Below are 15,746 nucleotides of genomic sequence, written 5' to 3' on the forward strand. Positions count from 1 at the left end.
AAGCAAATGCCATAGAGGCAGCCGTTAGCAGATGGTCACTGGCAAATACCCAGCATCATATTTGATATTTTCTCTGGGCTTTCTCTTAAAATCCAAAATCTATTCTCTGTTACTTGCTATATGCTGGTCACTCAGATGTATAGGCAGAAATTCAGCTGAAAAATGAAAACTGCCTTCTTGCTTTGGAAGTTTTTCTTTGCATTACGTTACAAAATGCCAATACTTGCTCAAGTTTGCTTTGCTTAATTGCACATTTTACTTAGGCAAAAGTTGAAACAGTTGTTGAAATTGGGAACACTTGGATCAAGCTAAAATCAGTGATGATTTCTTTTTTTTTCTTTCTTATCAGATCTCCATTTTAAGAATGTTTCTATCTCTCAAAATATAAATATATATGCAGCAAATGAAAACTATATCTGTTCAAATCAGTGTGTTGATGGTGATGAGCTATATATTTGTTCAGGACCCAAGAAGTTAGGTTTTAAAATTCATGCTGTTTCTTAGTCTTTTGTGGTAATAATTTTAGAACAGAAATGTTCACTATAAGCAGAAATATAAATTAGACTAAATAGAATATTTTTTCTTTGCAGTAAAGAATCTGTATGCTTCTAACTGTACATTGGAAGGACAGAATAATTACCTTGTAATCTCAGCTAGGGTTTTTTTTTTGTTAACTAATTGACTATATTACATTGGATTAATCACCTGGTTTTGGTGTTATTTCTCAACTAACTCGGCTGATGTCATCAACTGTTAATAGTGTCACTTTGGGCACAGCTAAGTAGGCAAAAGCTCTGCATGTCACATCTCTTGTGGCTGGAATCCAGAGCCATCTGGGAAAGGATGCTTTATTTAGCTGCATCCTAGGATTCTCTAATGGAAAGTGGTTGTGGAGCTGCTACTCAAGTGTCCAGTGCATGGAGATGTTTTTTTTTTCTAAATAGTGGTTCCAGTAGTTCCATGACAGAGCTGTCTACTAATTCATAAGCAGCTGGAATCTGGGAACATCCACTCCTTCTGAAGATCTTTGTTTAATTATTTACATCCAAAACAGATATCACTTAGGTGGTAAAGTATTTTAGAATTTAGTTTTACTTTGTCTGGTTTTCCAGCAATCTGTGCTGATGATAAACGTGTTAGGCCTGAGAAGATGCTCTAGGGATGTAAAAATCTTACAACTTGTGCAGTAACCAGGGAGGGTAGAGATCAGATCACTGTAAGAACACTACAGCAGCTATTTTTCAACACCCCTGCATTGAACATTAAAAGACATTCATTCTTTTAATAGTTTTACAATAAACAACAAGGACAGCTTCTTCAGCAATTCCACCAGAAGCAGAATTGTGCATCACATGCTGCAGAGAACTAAGTATGAAGATGGAAAATCCAAGATGGGTGAGAAAACTGGTTTGGGGTTTTTTGTTTTGTTTTGTTGTTTGGGGTTTTTTTTGTGTTGTGGTTTTTGTGTGTGTGTGTTGGGGGGGGGGTTTGTTTTGTTTTGTTTAGGTTTTTTTCCTAAAATGAAGCCATACAAATGTTTACTTTTATAAAGCTATATATTGTCTGGAAAAATAACATTTGAGTAAACTCAATTAATGTGGTAATTCCCTTGAAATCTTTTTAATTTAGCCAGTAACAGAGGGGAAGGAATGTCACAGCAATGCTTTTTTTTTTTTAATATCTCAGTAACAATTGGCAATATTTTTCACCTAAAACTTATTCCTTAAAATAAATTGGAGATGTTATGTTGTGAGTAAGAACCACAGTCAAGATAACATAAATTTCAGAAAACCATGGAATGTTTTCAAGGACTGGTCCTAGAGATTCTGCTACTACCCAGCAGTTCCAGTCTGTCTGAATCAATATGAGCTTAACTTCCATGCAGCTCAGAAACAGCTGACCTGAAGACTAAATTTGGTTTATATCCTCACTCCTTTATACTATTAATTTTTAGAAGGTCTAACTATTTATTTTCCTTTGCAACAATCAGGGGTTGTATGTATGATTTCCTGCTTCTGTGAGAATTAAAATGAAGAATTAAATGTAGAGAGATATTTTTAAACCTTATACATATGGAGATGATAGAAAGTACAGAAAGTTGCTGCTTGAGTTCCTGACTAAAATCAGGAGTAAGAAAACCTTAGAAAACAAGAGGTCAAATCTGATGCTTTGAAATTGATGATGGCAAATTTCATCTGAAGATTAGTTTAGCATAACTTGTATATTTGGACAAATCTGAAATCATAAGTATTTATTTCTCAGGGAAACTCTGGGCTATGAGCGTGCTCTTACAGACAACTGAAATATTTTATTATAATTAGTAATGGTTGTTATTGTTTTGGGTTTTTTTTATAATGTGTTTCCAAAGTACAACAAATCTGGTTTTGGGAAGACACTAGGAACTGATCCAAAATGCTGTAGCCAGCATGGTGCAGAGCACTGCTCTGATATAGAGTCCCTCAGCTCACTTACATTTCAAAATAAATGGTTAACTTTTGAGCCTGCAGGGGTTTTGCTGCCTGGAGGATTGTCTGTCCAGACCATTTTCTGTGTTTATCAGATCATCTGATCACCCATAAAATCTGTATCATCTGCTCTGATGAGTACAACATGAGTGTAACTATCTTCTCACCCTTGATCTCTCACTTGCACCTGACTGTTAGAGAAAAGTTGCAGACAGTGGCCCTCAGAAAGTAGTTTGAAAGAGCCAGAAATCTCAGGGTGTCAGCAAGACCTGCACAGCTGGTGGGATTATTGATTATTGTCATATTTCGCATCAGTTTAAGCACCTGATATTAAGTTATATTCCCAGTATGTAACTTGAAAATTCACACTGCTTGAAATCAAGTGTGTACAAAAATGGATATTAGAATTAAAGCTTTTTTCTTTTTTAGGTATTAATAGGTTACTAAATAATGGAACATATGAGGCAGCATTTCCACCACATGAGGTAACCTGGTTAATTTTGTATTTCTATTTAAATTACAGCATTAATGTTTTGAGATCCTACTTTATTTTTAATTTTGTCTTGCAAACTTTTAATTTCACTATGTAATCTATTAAGACTCTCTTTTTTTTATGGCTTACTTTAATACTGACTTTTGAAACTTTTCTCATATAATTTAGTATAATAACTTCCTGGAGCACTTTCTTCATGAACTAGAATGTTATAATTCTTCTTTTATGAACTGGACATTGCCTGTGGAGTTCCTAATGAGAATATAATTTGTTCCAAATTATTCCCATTTGTTGTATTAAATGATTTTTGTCTGCCACCTACAAAATATTCTGTTTTTCTAATTACTTTTGCACCTGATCACTGTTAAGGAGACTGGTTAATTATTTCCTAATTAGTCTTTTCTGAATGGTTCTGGATCACTTCTACTGGACAGTATGTTTTTCAAAAGGTTAAAGTCTACCACAGACAGGAAACCCCTGTAGTAAATGAAAAATGTGTTTGACTTCAGAGGTTTTTCAGGCAATCTTTGAGTGCTGAAAAGAAAGAAGCAAGCCACACATCTTCAGTCATTTTATATGCCCATTAGCAGCATGGTAATTGCAGCTGCAAACTCTGTGATTGCTCAGGCTGAGTATTGTAACTTGGTCTCATGTTTCAGGGGACTGACCTGAGCTTTACAAATCGCTGAGAGTAATTTTTTTATTTTTTTTTTAAATGACATTAATAATTAAATACTGGGAATATAGAGGAGGAGTATTTTAGATAAATAATTGATCATCATTGTTAACACTTTGGCTGTGCTTTAATAACCTCAGGGGACAGCTGCAGGAAAATCTTGGGAAGCTTTCTGTGGCTGTCAAAACTATGCTGTCATATCTATATTATGTATATGTTCCTTTGCTATAGCATAAGCTACTGTTCCAAAGTCATATTTTTAAGCCACTTTTAACCTTAATTGCTACTTGATTGGTGCTAAGGGCTAATGGTTGAACACTCAGCGTTATTTGTTTTATTTTATTTCTTTATCACTCAAGCAAATGAATGAAAATTCAGCCTCAGTGGGAATGTTGAGACTTTAACTCTTGTGGAGAAAGAAGCAGGGGAGAAAAAGAAAGGTTTAAAAATATGCAATACTGGGTGATGCTTTATGCATTGCAGTCTTTTATCCTGAGGACTATGAAAAGAAGTTGATGTTCTGTTCCTAGAAGTGACCAAGCTCACACTCTGTGTTAGTGTTTTTGCTATGTCTCTTTGCTAAGTGTAATGAGAAATGTGTAGAACTGGACTCTTTGCTGTGCTTAGCTTTGTTCTTAACTCATTCTTAAATGAGAGGGTCAACAGATTGCAACAAGGAAATGGTTTTCATTCAGTTGCAAGGAATGCTTAAGGTTTTGAATGAATGATAAAAATTGAAATGAGTAAATACATGGGTCTACCAGGGTCAAGAATCTGTCTGATGGCTAACTGTGAAGTACTGCTCTGGGGAACTCTGCTCTCCTCCCAAGGAATTATTTGGCTTGCTTGCAGTTATTTGACAAAAGATTTTCTTTATCATGACTGAGTGGTGGGATTATTTTGGGGGAAAAAAATTCAACTAAAGGAGATGTTCTGCTTCAGAATTGGATTGAAAATACAGATATAAGAGGTTCTGCTTAGGATGGTTCTAGCAGATCTAAAAAATTCAAAAATTCCACCACAGACACGAGGCTATTTCAGGCCATCAGGTCACCTGATGAATGTTAGCTGTGGCCTGGAAGGACTCCTTTTGTGTCAGACTGAGTCTCTGTTTTGCTTTTAATACTTCTGAGAGTCCCATGTAGCTTCAAAATAATGCCAAGTCTGTTGTTTCCCATCATCTTAGAAAATAGCACAGAAACCCCTATAGTTTTAAACAACTTAAGGTCCTAGAAAATGTCTAGGAGAAAATTAAGTGGACATACCAGAAATAGCTAAAATTTCTAGGAAAGGAAAAAAGATTTCACAAACGTTTCAGGAAACATTTTGAAATGGATGAAAGCATACTAGGGAAATAGAAACACTGTGCTCAGTTCTCTATAGTCTTATATTACAGTAGTTCTGTCTTTAAGTCTTTGAGAAACAGGCCTTGGCAGCAGCATTTATAACCATATCTCTTCTGTCAAGCTTACCTGTTAGCTCCAGGCGTCATCTCCTAGAGGTGTCCATAATAATAGACCTATTTATTTAAAATAGTCAACATTTATATTAAAAATACCTATTAGAAATAGGTGAAAAATGCCTGTATTTTCCCTAGTGGTCTGTAATGTACTTTTGTTTGTTGGTGTTTTTCAGGGAAGCCACAAAAGCAGACATCCCATCAAAACACACGGAGCTCAGAATCATAGACACCTCTTATATGAGCGCTGGGCACGGTGGGGAATGTGGTACAAATACCAACCTCTTGATTTAATCAGGTATTAGTACTTTGAAGAGTAGTTTGTTTCTGTGATACAAACAGCCTGGTAACAGTCTGTTAACCCCACTAACTAAATTCCTTGTGTATTCCTGTCATATGTAGCTACCTAATATTATCAGATAAGCTGGAAGCGCTCAGTCGCTTTTTTGGGGGAGTCTTTTGTGCAGGGCTGTTAATTTTCAGTGAAGCTGCCTAAAAGGCACATAGATCCAGCTGCTTTAGAATTTGAAGTGTGAAACTTAAAAGACTGCTGTTGATCAGAGACACTTGCCCCTAATGAGAGCACATTTGAGAGCAGAGACTGTCATCTACAAGGACAGTCAGAGTTACCAGATTCAGCGGAGTCAAAATGCAAGCCAATTATTTACATATCCATGTGGGTTTAAATAAATTTTTGTTTATACATCTTGTAATAAATGTTGTAGATTACCAACTGTAAAGCAGAGAAATGTATGAAATTGAATAATGGTAACGTTTGTGTTTCATACTTTCCTCATCCTTGGCATTGAATGCCGAGAATTCATTTTCCTTGCTGTCAGTTTTTATTCGTGATCTGACACTCACAACCCACTATTGTTCCACTAAAGGCTGTGGAGCTAAGCATGTGCCAAGGGACAATTCTGTGCTGATCAAATAGTATTATCCTTGACTGACTTTCTGATCACTGCTAGTTCATCTTTTCTAGCAGCTTACACTCAGTTTTTGAAGAATTAAAGCTCAGTCTTCAACTTGTGTTTTCAATCCATCGTTTTCTCTGTTATTAGTTTGAAATATGTCGTGTTACATTATTATCTATCAGAAATGGAATACTTAGGTCATACCAACTTACTTTACCCCTTTGCAGAATTTTTTTGTCTGTTTATATAAATATTTATGTGTACAAATAAGACGTCCTGCAATTAATGTTGAAACTAGTGCATCTACTTAGTCACTGAAAGGACATGAAAATTACAGAGCACTTCAGCTACAGCCTTTTAAAATACATATTCTGCAATTACTGTCACTGGAATACTATGCTAGCCTGAAATAAAACCTTCTGGTAAGCTGACCATAATTTTACTGTAAACTTGCAATGGTAATTAATCATCAGAGTTATTCTGCTTCTGTGAAGATGGAGGTCTCCCCAGATTTTTACTTTAAACAATGTATGTCTTTCCTTTTCATGTAGGCGATATTTTGGTGAAAAAATTGGACTGTATTTTGCCTGGTTGGGGTGGTATACTGGCATGCTTATTCCTGCTGCCCTGGTTGGGCTCTTTGTTTTCCTTTATGGATTATTCACAATGGATTCCAGCCAAGTAAGGTAAAGTCTCATTTAAATATATAATAGTCTGTTGAAAATTAAGAACAGTCTGGTACATCTCAGATCATTATTAAATTATAAACACTTTCCAAATATGATAATCATGTAAAAACAGCCAAATACCACATTTTGCTCTTCAGGCAAGTGTATGTCTGCTTTGCATCAGGCAGGGTGTGTATTCTCACAGCAAGTGCTCTGCCCACTCATCTGCTGCAATTCCCCATTCTGTCTGTAAGGAAACACAGCAAAGACCAATTCTTATGTAATGGGTACTGCAGTGGTTGACATTCTAGTCAAGGGTAATGGGTGAAAAAAAGTCAGAAATCCTCCCTCTTTATCTCCATTTGGCCTATAATTTCCAGAGTGTAGTACAATTGCTTAACTTTCATTTACTTTTGCCCTATGCCTTTGTTCTCTGTATTAATAGTGGCAAACTTTGAGTCTAACAAAATTCTTAACTCTGTCAGAGTAGACTGTAGCCAGGAGCCCCAGTTGTGGGGAGATTACAACCATGGGAGATGAACCTAGTTTTCAAGTTTCTCATTGTTGTGATTTTGCTCTGAAAGGGGTTTAGGTCAATTTAGAAATAGTGATGCAGATGCTTGAGTTAGGGGCTACCTGTGTTTTTAGGAACTGTTTCAGAGGATGCACTTATTACAACTTGTTACAGAGTTTTTCATTAGATGTCATCAGGCACAACAGTATCAATGCTCTTACAATTGCAGGTGTTTCTCCAAGCAGTTGGATGCTTAGGCTGTAAGTAGATTTCATAGGAAGTGCTGGTTTTTGGGCTTTGATAGGACTGTTCTGCATTTTCACAGTGAGTTGTTATATTCTGCAGTGTTGTAATTAATGCTTTTTTTTTTTTTTAGCCTTGCTTTTGTGCAGCAAACTCCTAAGAGACTTTACAGCTTCAAACTGCATTAAATGCAATTAATGTATCAGCCAGGAAACTAAGCTATCTTTAAGATGTTGTTCTCTATATTAGTGTTTTGGTTTTGCACAGTTAATGTCTGTCAAATGCAATGGAGGTGATGTAGAGGATCGGCCTGTTCTTAGAGCACAGGGACTGTAGAACTGGGAATCATATTCTTCACATGTACAACGACAGAGCTTCAGCAAGGGAGGGGAACAAAGGGCCACAATCTACTGTTGTCAGGATATAGCTTAATATTTTAGTCACTCCTTGTGGCAGAGAAAGATATGGCATTGACATTCCTCAAGAGAAAGGGCAGAATTTCTAAGTTAATTTTTCAAACTGTAAGCTATTATGTGCTTGTATATGTGTCAGACACCTCCCAAGAAGTCTTGGTGATGTGACTCCTACTTAGTTCTGTTAGCAGAGAGACTTAATTATCTTGCTTGCTTGCAGAAGGTTGCAGGGTACGTTGCAGGAGTGCAGAGGGAGGTTAACTGAGAAATGGCTGACAACTGTAGCGTGCTCCAAGAAAACCAAAATCCAAGCTGTGACCTAACACTGTCGTGCCAGTGCAGTGCTGTGACCACGTTAGGAAGCCCTGCTGTGAGACGTGGATTCAAGAACACAGCTCAACTAACTCAAGCTGATTTTGACTGGCTTGATAAAATGTAAATGTTTTCTGTATCACCTTGTGTACTCAGGCACTTCTAAAGGCCAGTGATAACAGATGCTGCTCCTTGCCATATTTGCTTACCTAGCCTGGAAAGGGTTAGTGAGGGTTAGACAGCAGCCTCCTACCTAGAGCAAACAGGAGTCATCTGTTAGCAGGCAGGCAGACAGACTGTACAACCTAAATGTTCTTATTCTGAGACTGTGAGGTTATTTATCTGGTGTTTTTGCAGTCACTTAAAGAAAACTGCTAAATAAACAGCCATAACCAGTTTAAAAGACATCATTTGATGTGGAGCATGGCAGCTACTGCAGTATGCAAATGCAGCATTCAGCAGCCATCAGGAAAAAACAGATCAACTAGAGTACATTATTCTGACAAAAGCAAGACACAGGAAACCCAGTGGCAGTTAGGAATTTGTACCTAGTGCCAGGGCAGTATGGCAATGTCACAACTGCCACATTGCCCCAGATTCAGTTTTACTCAGTGTAATACTACTTCATCTAAAACAGGTTTCATCCTCTTAATGTCTGTTATTAGGATCAGCAGATCTTAGGAAGCATGGATCTACAGTATGGTAAATTCAGTCAAAACCCCTGGTTTTCATCTGTCCTGTGTCCCATAACATTTGAACATAGGGACTGAAATCAGTTTTGGTGAAACTGCTTTCTTCAGGGGATATCCCTTCACTTCTCAGACTCCGGGAGCTGCTGTGAGCCCCCTCTGGTGACTGCAGCCAGAAAAGGATTTTTTTCCTCTTTTTCCTTTGAGATCGAGCACAGTTTCAGCAGAGAAGGAATACCCTATAGAGTCTATCACAGCTTGTGATGCCAGCCTTAGGTTTGATAGGGTGATAATTCAAGTGTTATGCAGAATGATGTCCCATCCAGAAGATACTTTGTCTTGCTTACGGTGTGTACCAGTGCCAGCCTCTGCTCTGTGTTCAGTCTGTCCTGATACTAGCTGGTTTTTTTATCTGCTTGTGTTTAAATTTATATAAATATTTATAGCTCAGCCTCTGCCAGGACCTCATCTCAGCCTGGCACAAGGCTGTCCATCCTTGCTCCCTGTGTAAAGGAAAGATGCTTTGTACCTGGGACTGTCACAAGCTAGTTGGAAACGGAACATAGCTTCCTTTTGGTGATACCTTTCCTTCTTTCCCAGGGCAAGTGCCCTCCCTTACACTGCCTCTTGCCCCTTGTCATAGTCTCTCCCTCCCTCCTTTCTTCAGTTACAGTTCAAGGGAAACAATAAACTTTCAGGCCTGGTTGAATCATTCAGTGACTCAAATGCGTTATACAGGGAGGGGAAGGTGAAATAAGATGGGAAGACAAAAACCCTGAATGCAAGTTATCATTTCAGGGACTAGACACTATTATAAGCAAATACACATGTATGTCCCTTGTTTAGAAACAGAAACATTTCCATTTTACCTGCTTAGAAATTATTTTTTTTTTTTTTTTTGCTAACACAAAACAATTGCATGAGATGGGCAGTGATACTGGAAGCACATTGGAATGAAGGATTTTTGAGTGCGTGATTTTGGAATAAATCTTGGCAAGATTGTGGTTGCCAGGATCCAGCACTGAGGTCACCCAGGGTACTGAGACTGTAGTGTCAGCAGCTTGTCACAGAGTTTAGATGTGAGATGAAAGTAACCAAGAGAAAAAGCCAGAGAATCTCTGTGTAAAAATCTCCATAGTAGCTTCCAGAGTATTTGTAAGACTCGGGCATGCAGAAACAAAACTGTGAAATGTGAATTTGTTTTTCCTGTTTCTTACACTTTCTAATATATTTTCATCCATTTGCCTTCCCTCAGCTAAGCTGGGGAAATTGTGAAATGTTAGATAAATAACCATATGAGTTCTTTTCTTTGCAACTGCTGGAGGGGGGTCCAGAGGAAGCCAAGAAGATGATCAGAGGGCTGGAGCACCTCTGCTTTGAGGACAGGCTGAGAGAGCTGGGGGTGTTCAGCCTGGAGAAGGGTCCAAGGAGACCTAATAGTGGCCTTCCAGTACCTGAAGGGGATACAACAAAGCCAAGAAGGGACTTTTTACAAGGGCTTGCTGTCATAGCATGAGAAGGAATGACTTGAGGAGGGTAGATTCAGAGCAGAATTCTTTACAGAAGAGTAGTGAGACACTGGAACAGGTTGTCCAGGGAGGTTGTGGATACCCCCTCCCTGGAGGTGTTTCAGGCCAGGTTGAAAGAGGCATTGAGGATGCATTGAGCAACCTGGTCTAGCAGAAGGTGTCCCTGCTTCTGGAAGTACTTTGTACATTGTAAAAATGACTGTTGAAACCACTACTTTTATCTCCCTTCCTTTTCTCCCATGTAACACTTAATAAAAAAGTGATTGAATTTCCACTAATTTTATTGCTTTCATGTTTAGCTGTCTGCATAAAATTAGTATTTTTGATATGGCTACTGCCAGTGTATCCAAAAAAAAAAATCTAGTTTCTAGTAGTTTTCATGAAAATTTGTAACACTTTTAAGTTAACTACCTACAAACTGTTTCTTTTCAATTTATGGACATGGATGACTTTCAGTTAACCAACTGATATTCCTCACAGTGTGCGTGGGGAGACACTGGAACAGGTTGCCCAGGGAAGTTGTGGAAGTCCTCTCCCTGAGGGTGTTCAAAGCTAGATTAGATGAGGTCTTGAGCAACCTGGTCTAGTGGAAGAAGTCACTGCCCATGGCAGGGGGGTTGGAACCACATAATCTTTAAGGTCCTTTCCAACCTACACCACTTTATGAATCTATGAAACAAATGATGTGCCACATCTATTTCCTATCTTTTCTTCTCAAGTTAGATGTCAAGCTATTACATGTTGATTAATCTATGTGAAATAAATCTGATGGCTTTAAAGAGTTGGGTTCGGTGGGTTTGTATCTACCATCACCACTGCTGTAAGCTGTCCCTTTGTTGTCAGTCAAATAGGAAGGCCAGGTGTGAACACAGAATAGCTGGAGGTGTCTGTGCTCCATGTGCTGCAGTCAGATTTCAGATATGGAAGTGAGGGCAGTACAGAGAAGCTTATTTTGTTGTGTTTCCCTGAAGATTTGAGTCGCAGTAGCAGTTAACATAGCACCTGTCACAAACGCTCGTGTAACAAATGTTACTGCCTCGGAGAGTAATGCTGAAGCTTGTGACCTGTCACTGTCAGTATAATTGTGTCAAACTTCAGATGTTATTAAAAACAAACCGAGATTTTTAACTCAAGGTTTATAATGCAGAAAACCTAGCATGTATAATGTTCATTTTCTGATGTGGCACACTAGACCATTTCTGTTACTCTGCAGCTCTGAAATGACTGGCTGTGCTCATTCTGGATTAAAGGTTACTTAGGACAATTTGTCAGATCCATATTATGCTGTAGGGTTTCAGTGAATTAGAGATTGTAATATTATGTGAAGTGTGACTGAAGACTATGGAAGTGGCACCTAGGCAACCAGAATCCTTTCTGTTTACTGTTATGTTGGAAGGGTTTTAACAGATGCACTCATTTGGAAATAAGCATGATCTTCCATACAGTATTAGACCTGTAAATTCAGCTTTTATGAGTCAGTGAAAGAGCAATGTTTATTAAAACAAACTAGAAGGGCTTTCTAGGCATTTGTTTTTAGACTGCTACTTTCCTGGTATGTCACAGGATCATTTCAGACATGTCAACTTTGCTAAAGGATGGGGAAAGGCGAGTGCTGAGGTTCTTTGAAAAGCTTCTTCACTGCAGTTAAAATTTGCCTTAAAATTAATTTTTGCCATTCTGATCATTCTCTTTTGCCTTTATCAAGACACTTGCTGATGTACTATGTTTTGAATATCGATGGTCCCACTAAAGACAGTGACGTCATTGGGGCTGTTCAGTCAGGAGAACTGTGGGGAGATCTGTAGCAGCCTTCCAGTACCTGAAGGGGGCATGCAAGAAAGCTGGGACGGGACTTTTGACAAGGGCTTGTAGTGACAGGATGAGGGGCAATGTCTTTAAGCTTGAGGAGGGGAGATTTAGACTGGATATTAGAAAGAAAGTCTTTACAGCGAAGGTGGTGAGACACTGGAACAGGTTGCCCAGGGAGGTTGTGGATGCCCCTTCCCTGGAGGTGTTTCAGGACAGGTTGGATGAAGCCTTGAGGAAGCTGGTCTGCTGGCCATGCCAGTGGGTTTGGATTTAGATGCTTTTTAAGGTCCCTTCCACCCTAAACCATTCTGTGAATCTATGAATCATATTCCTAAATCTTAGATCCTTAAACGTCAGAACGTCCCCTGAATGTATTTTTCCCCCAAATAGGATATTAAAGTGTGGGTTTTTTTTTTAATTAATGCTATATGTAAGTTCTTCTGTAGGAAATAAAAACACATAGGCTTGAAATACTACTGCCAGAAATGCCCATCAGTGGGTTTTTACATGGTGCCAACTGATCTGAATGTCTGTGTAATCATCTGATGGAGTGGACCTTCAGCTGATGTAAACTGGGAAAAGCTGAATGAAATCAGTGTAGTTATACCAGTGATGTCCATCCTCTTTGGTGTCTTCTACGATGGTTAGAAAAATATGCAGTCAGTGGATTGGAAGGTGATACATAATATTTTGTTCTTTTTCTTTGTGATATTTGGGAGAAAATGGGATATTGACAAGTATGAGAAGCCTAGTATGATGCCCAAAAATATGACATACTGCGCAGGGCCCATACTTTTCAGGCTATTGATTTGGGACTAGGCTTTTCAAGACAAACCTTCACTTTTATTTTATTGAGCCAGTTTTGTGGTGTAGGCATACTGTTAACAAGTAGAAACCACAAGTGGCATAACCTCAGAATTACTGTGTGAATGCTAAAAGCCCTTTTGTAAACTTTATTTTCCTGTCTGGTCCCGAAGCAAAGAGATCTGCGAGGCCAATGAAACCATCATGTGCCCTATGTGTGAACGCAATTGCACGCTACAAAAACTCAATGAAAGCTGCATATATGCCAAGGTAATTCTTTTCTTATTGCTATTAAGATAATTTTTGTCTAAAGATCCACTTGCATTGTGTAATGGCTACCCTTGTTTCAGCAGATCCCTGCAAAACATTTTGTTTCCCTACTGAGGGTTTTTTCAGCCATGGTAATTCATGTTTTTAATAAGGGAAATGATCAGAGATCATTCTAAAATTTGTTTTTCTTTCTGTGGGCATTTCTTTCCTAAATCCTTATTCTTTTTATCAACTTATAATGTCCCTCGAGTAATATTTTATTTGAAAGGTTTTTTCCTACTTTCCCCTATGATTAACATTTTACTCTGTTTCCTTTGCTTACAATTACTTTGTAAATCGACTTTCTGCTGCTCCTCAAGGAATTCTCCAGCGTAATGTGCCTGTGATGTGCTTTGGTCTGTCAAACCAATGCAAAGAATTTTACACAACTAAATATTTTGCTTCAAGAAGCTATCTTTTAAACTTAAATAACCACAGGTATATCTGCACCTCTGTATATGTGAAGTGTTCCCAAGTGAGCAATCTATTTTCATGTGCTCAATGTTCATAATGCTGGAAATACAACCTTGGCATTTTTCTTCCAATGGCAAAGAAAAAGTTAAATAATAAGAATTAAAACCAAAAGCTCAGTGAGGTTTCTTGGAACTGAGATTCTGACTGTAATGCCTTCACTCACCATTTTGTCTCTAAGGAAAAGCTCACTGCAGCATCAGTCATTATCCTCTTTCTAGGAAATGTCTGGTTTCCCACAGGGATTATGATCCTGCTGGGTGCTACCATGCTGCTTAAGCTGAACAGTGCATACCCAAACATGTGTCAGCACTTCCACTGTATTTCACCCAAATTAGGGAATAAAAACAATCTGTAATGTTAGAAAACTATGGTCTGATTTCAAATCAAATGTTCCTTTGTACTTTCTGAAACAGTAATACAAGTGAAACTAACATATTTAAAAATAAGACATCAGATCTGCTTTCTGGGAAAAGGAAATGGCATTTCCTGCTTGCTTTCTTCTTCCTGAGATGGAATTTGTCAGCATTTCCCTCTGATTTTGTCATTTTGGGAACATAACTAACTTCTCTGTCTTCCCGCCACAGAACCACAGAGCTGATATGCAAAGGAATCTATTCCTCATTCGTTCCAACACCAGCACCCTTATTGTGAAATAAGTGCTTTAGTTCTTTTTCACATAGCTCATTGTATATGAGTAGCTAAGCATTGAGTTCATTAGGAAAAGTGAGTTCCTTTAAGTGAAGTTTATCTCCCCAGACATGCTTGTGTCGTGGGACCTGCCTCCTTTACATAGCCCTTTTACTCATATTTCATGTTACTTGAGCAGATCTCAGGATTTCTTTCTTATACATCTGCCAAGTTTCCCTTTAGAGGAGCACTTCAGACAGAACAAACTAAAGCTGGAAAAAATCATATACTTCAAATATTTCTTTTGCCAAGTTTTCTGGCGACAAAATACAAAAGATGCCTTTTTCCTTCTTGCTACTGCCCATTTCTCTCATCCCCTCCCTCTTTATTCCGTTTCCATTTAAAAATGCCACACTGGAGTGAAGGTTATAATTTAAGGGAAAGGCAGATAATACCTGAGTTGTAATCTGAAATGCCAAATGCCCAAGCTGTCATTCTCATCCACTTTAAGTGGGCTCTTTGATCCGTGGATGATTAGTGTGGTGCCCTAGGGCTCTTTGGGCTTGTCCTGCATTCAGTACACCTTGCCCTTAGGCCCTGTGGCAGGGTGTTGATCCAGGGTGGATTTAAGTACCTGAAGTCTTGTATGACGATGACAACATCAGTCAGGCATGCTGATGGACCAGCACTGGATCCAACAATAATTCACTTCTGCTTAGAGGCTTCTGGTCAGCACAGAGCCTCTGACTATGCATTTAGCATTTAAGACAGTTAAACCTTAATTCTGAGTGTGCTGCTGAAAGACTTTCACTCAAACACTTTTTATAAAGATAAAGCTAGATGAGGAGCCAAATATGTATTTTCTACTTCTAGCAACATTAATTCTGCAGGATTATATTTGGTTGATTGGTTCATTTCTGTTTCCTGTTCCCTTGGAAAGATGCACTTTCAGTGAGCAGAATATCCAAAGTCATCTCCTCACACAGGCCTACATGCAAACCTGAAAATATAAATCAGATTTATTGTGTTGCTTTTGTTCACCTCTCACATTTTCAGTGTCATGCCCATTATTTTTATTTTTTGTTTATGGAAGCAAAAGAAACAGACAAAAACATAGAAAATGCTGAGGTTGACTTTGTCCCACTATGGGAAGAGCTCTGGAGGAATTTTCAGGCTGTTTGGAGATGGACAGCTCTTTAGTGTCTTTGAAACAAATAGACTGAAGATGCATGGTATGATAGTCTGCAAAACCAGAATTCAGCTTATGCTGAAAGGCAGAGAGGCACAAAGCTTGGAAAAAGAAACATGCAAGTAGGACTTCTGGTTAGAATGCTTAGCTTTTAGT

At 38.4% G+C, this 15,746-nt stretch overlaps 1 protein-coding gene across 1 annotated transcript in view; it reads left to right on the top strand.

The window, feature by feature from the left end:
• ANO3 (anoctamin 3) overlaps positions 1 to 15,746 on the top strand; it is a 168,893-nt gene that overhangs the window by 124,582 nt on the left and 28,565 nt on the right. The window contains exons 9-13 of the mRNA XM_054390489.1: positions 1,289 to 1,395; positions 2,895 to 2,950; positions 5,270 to 5,391; positions 6,562 to 6,696; positions 13,165 to 13,261. Of these exons, the coding sequence (XP_054246464.1) occupies positions 1,289 to 1,395; positions 2,895 to 2,950; positions 5,270 to 5,391; positions 6,562 to 6,696; positions 13,165 to 13,261 (517 nt within the window). The remainder of the gene's footprint in view (positions 1 to 1,288; positions 1,396 to 2,894; positions 2,951 to 5,269; positions 5,392 to 6,561; positions 6,697 to 13,164; positions 13,262 to 15,746) is intronic.

Source organism: Indicator indicator, chromosome 21, assembly GCF_027791375.1.
Source record: "Indicator indicator isolate 239-I01 chromosome 21, UM_Iind_1.1, whole genome shotgun sequence".
Taxonomy (NCBI): Eukaryota; Metazoa; Chordata; class Aves; order Piciformes; family Indicatoridae; genus Indicator; species Indicator indicator.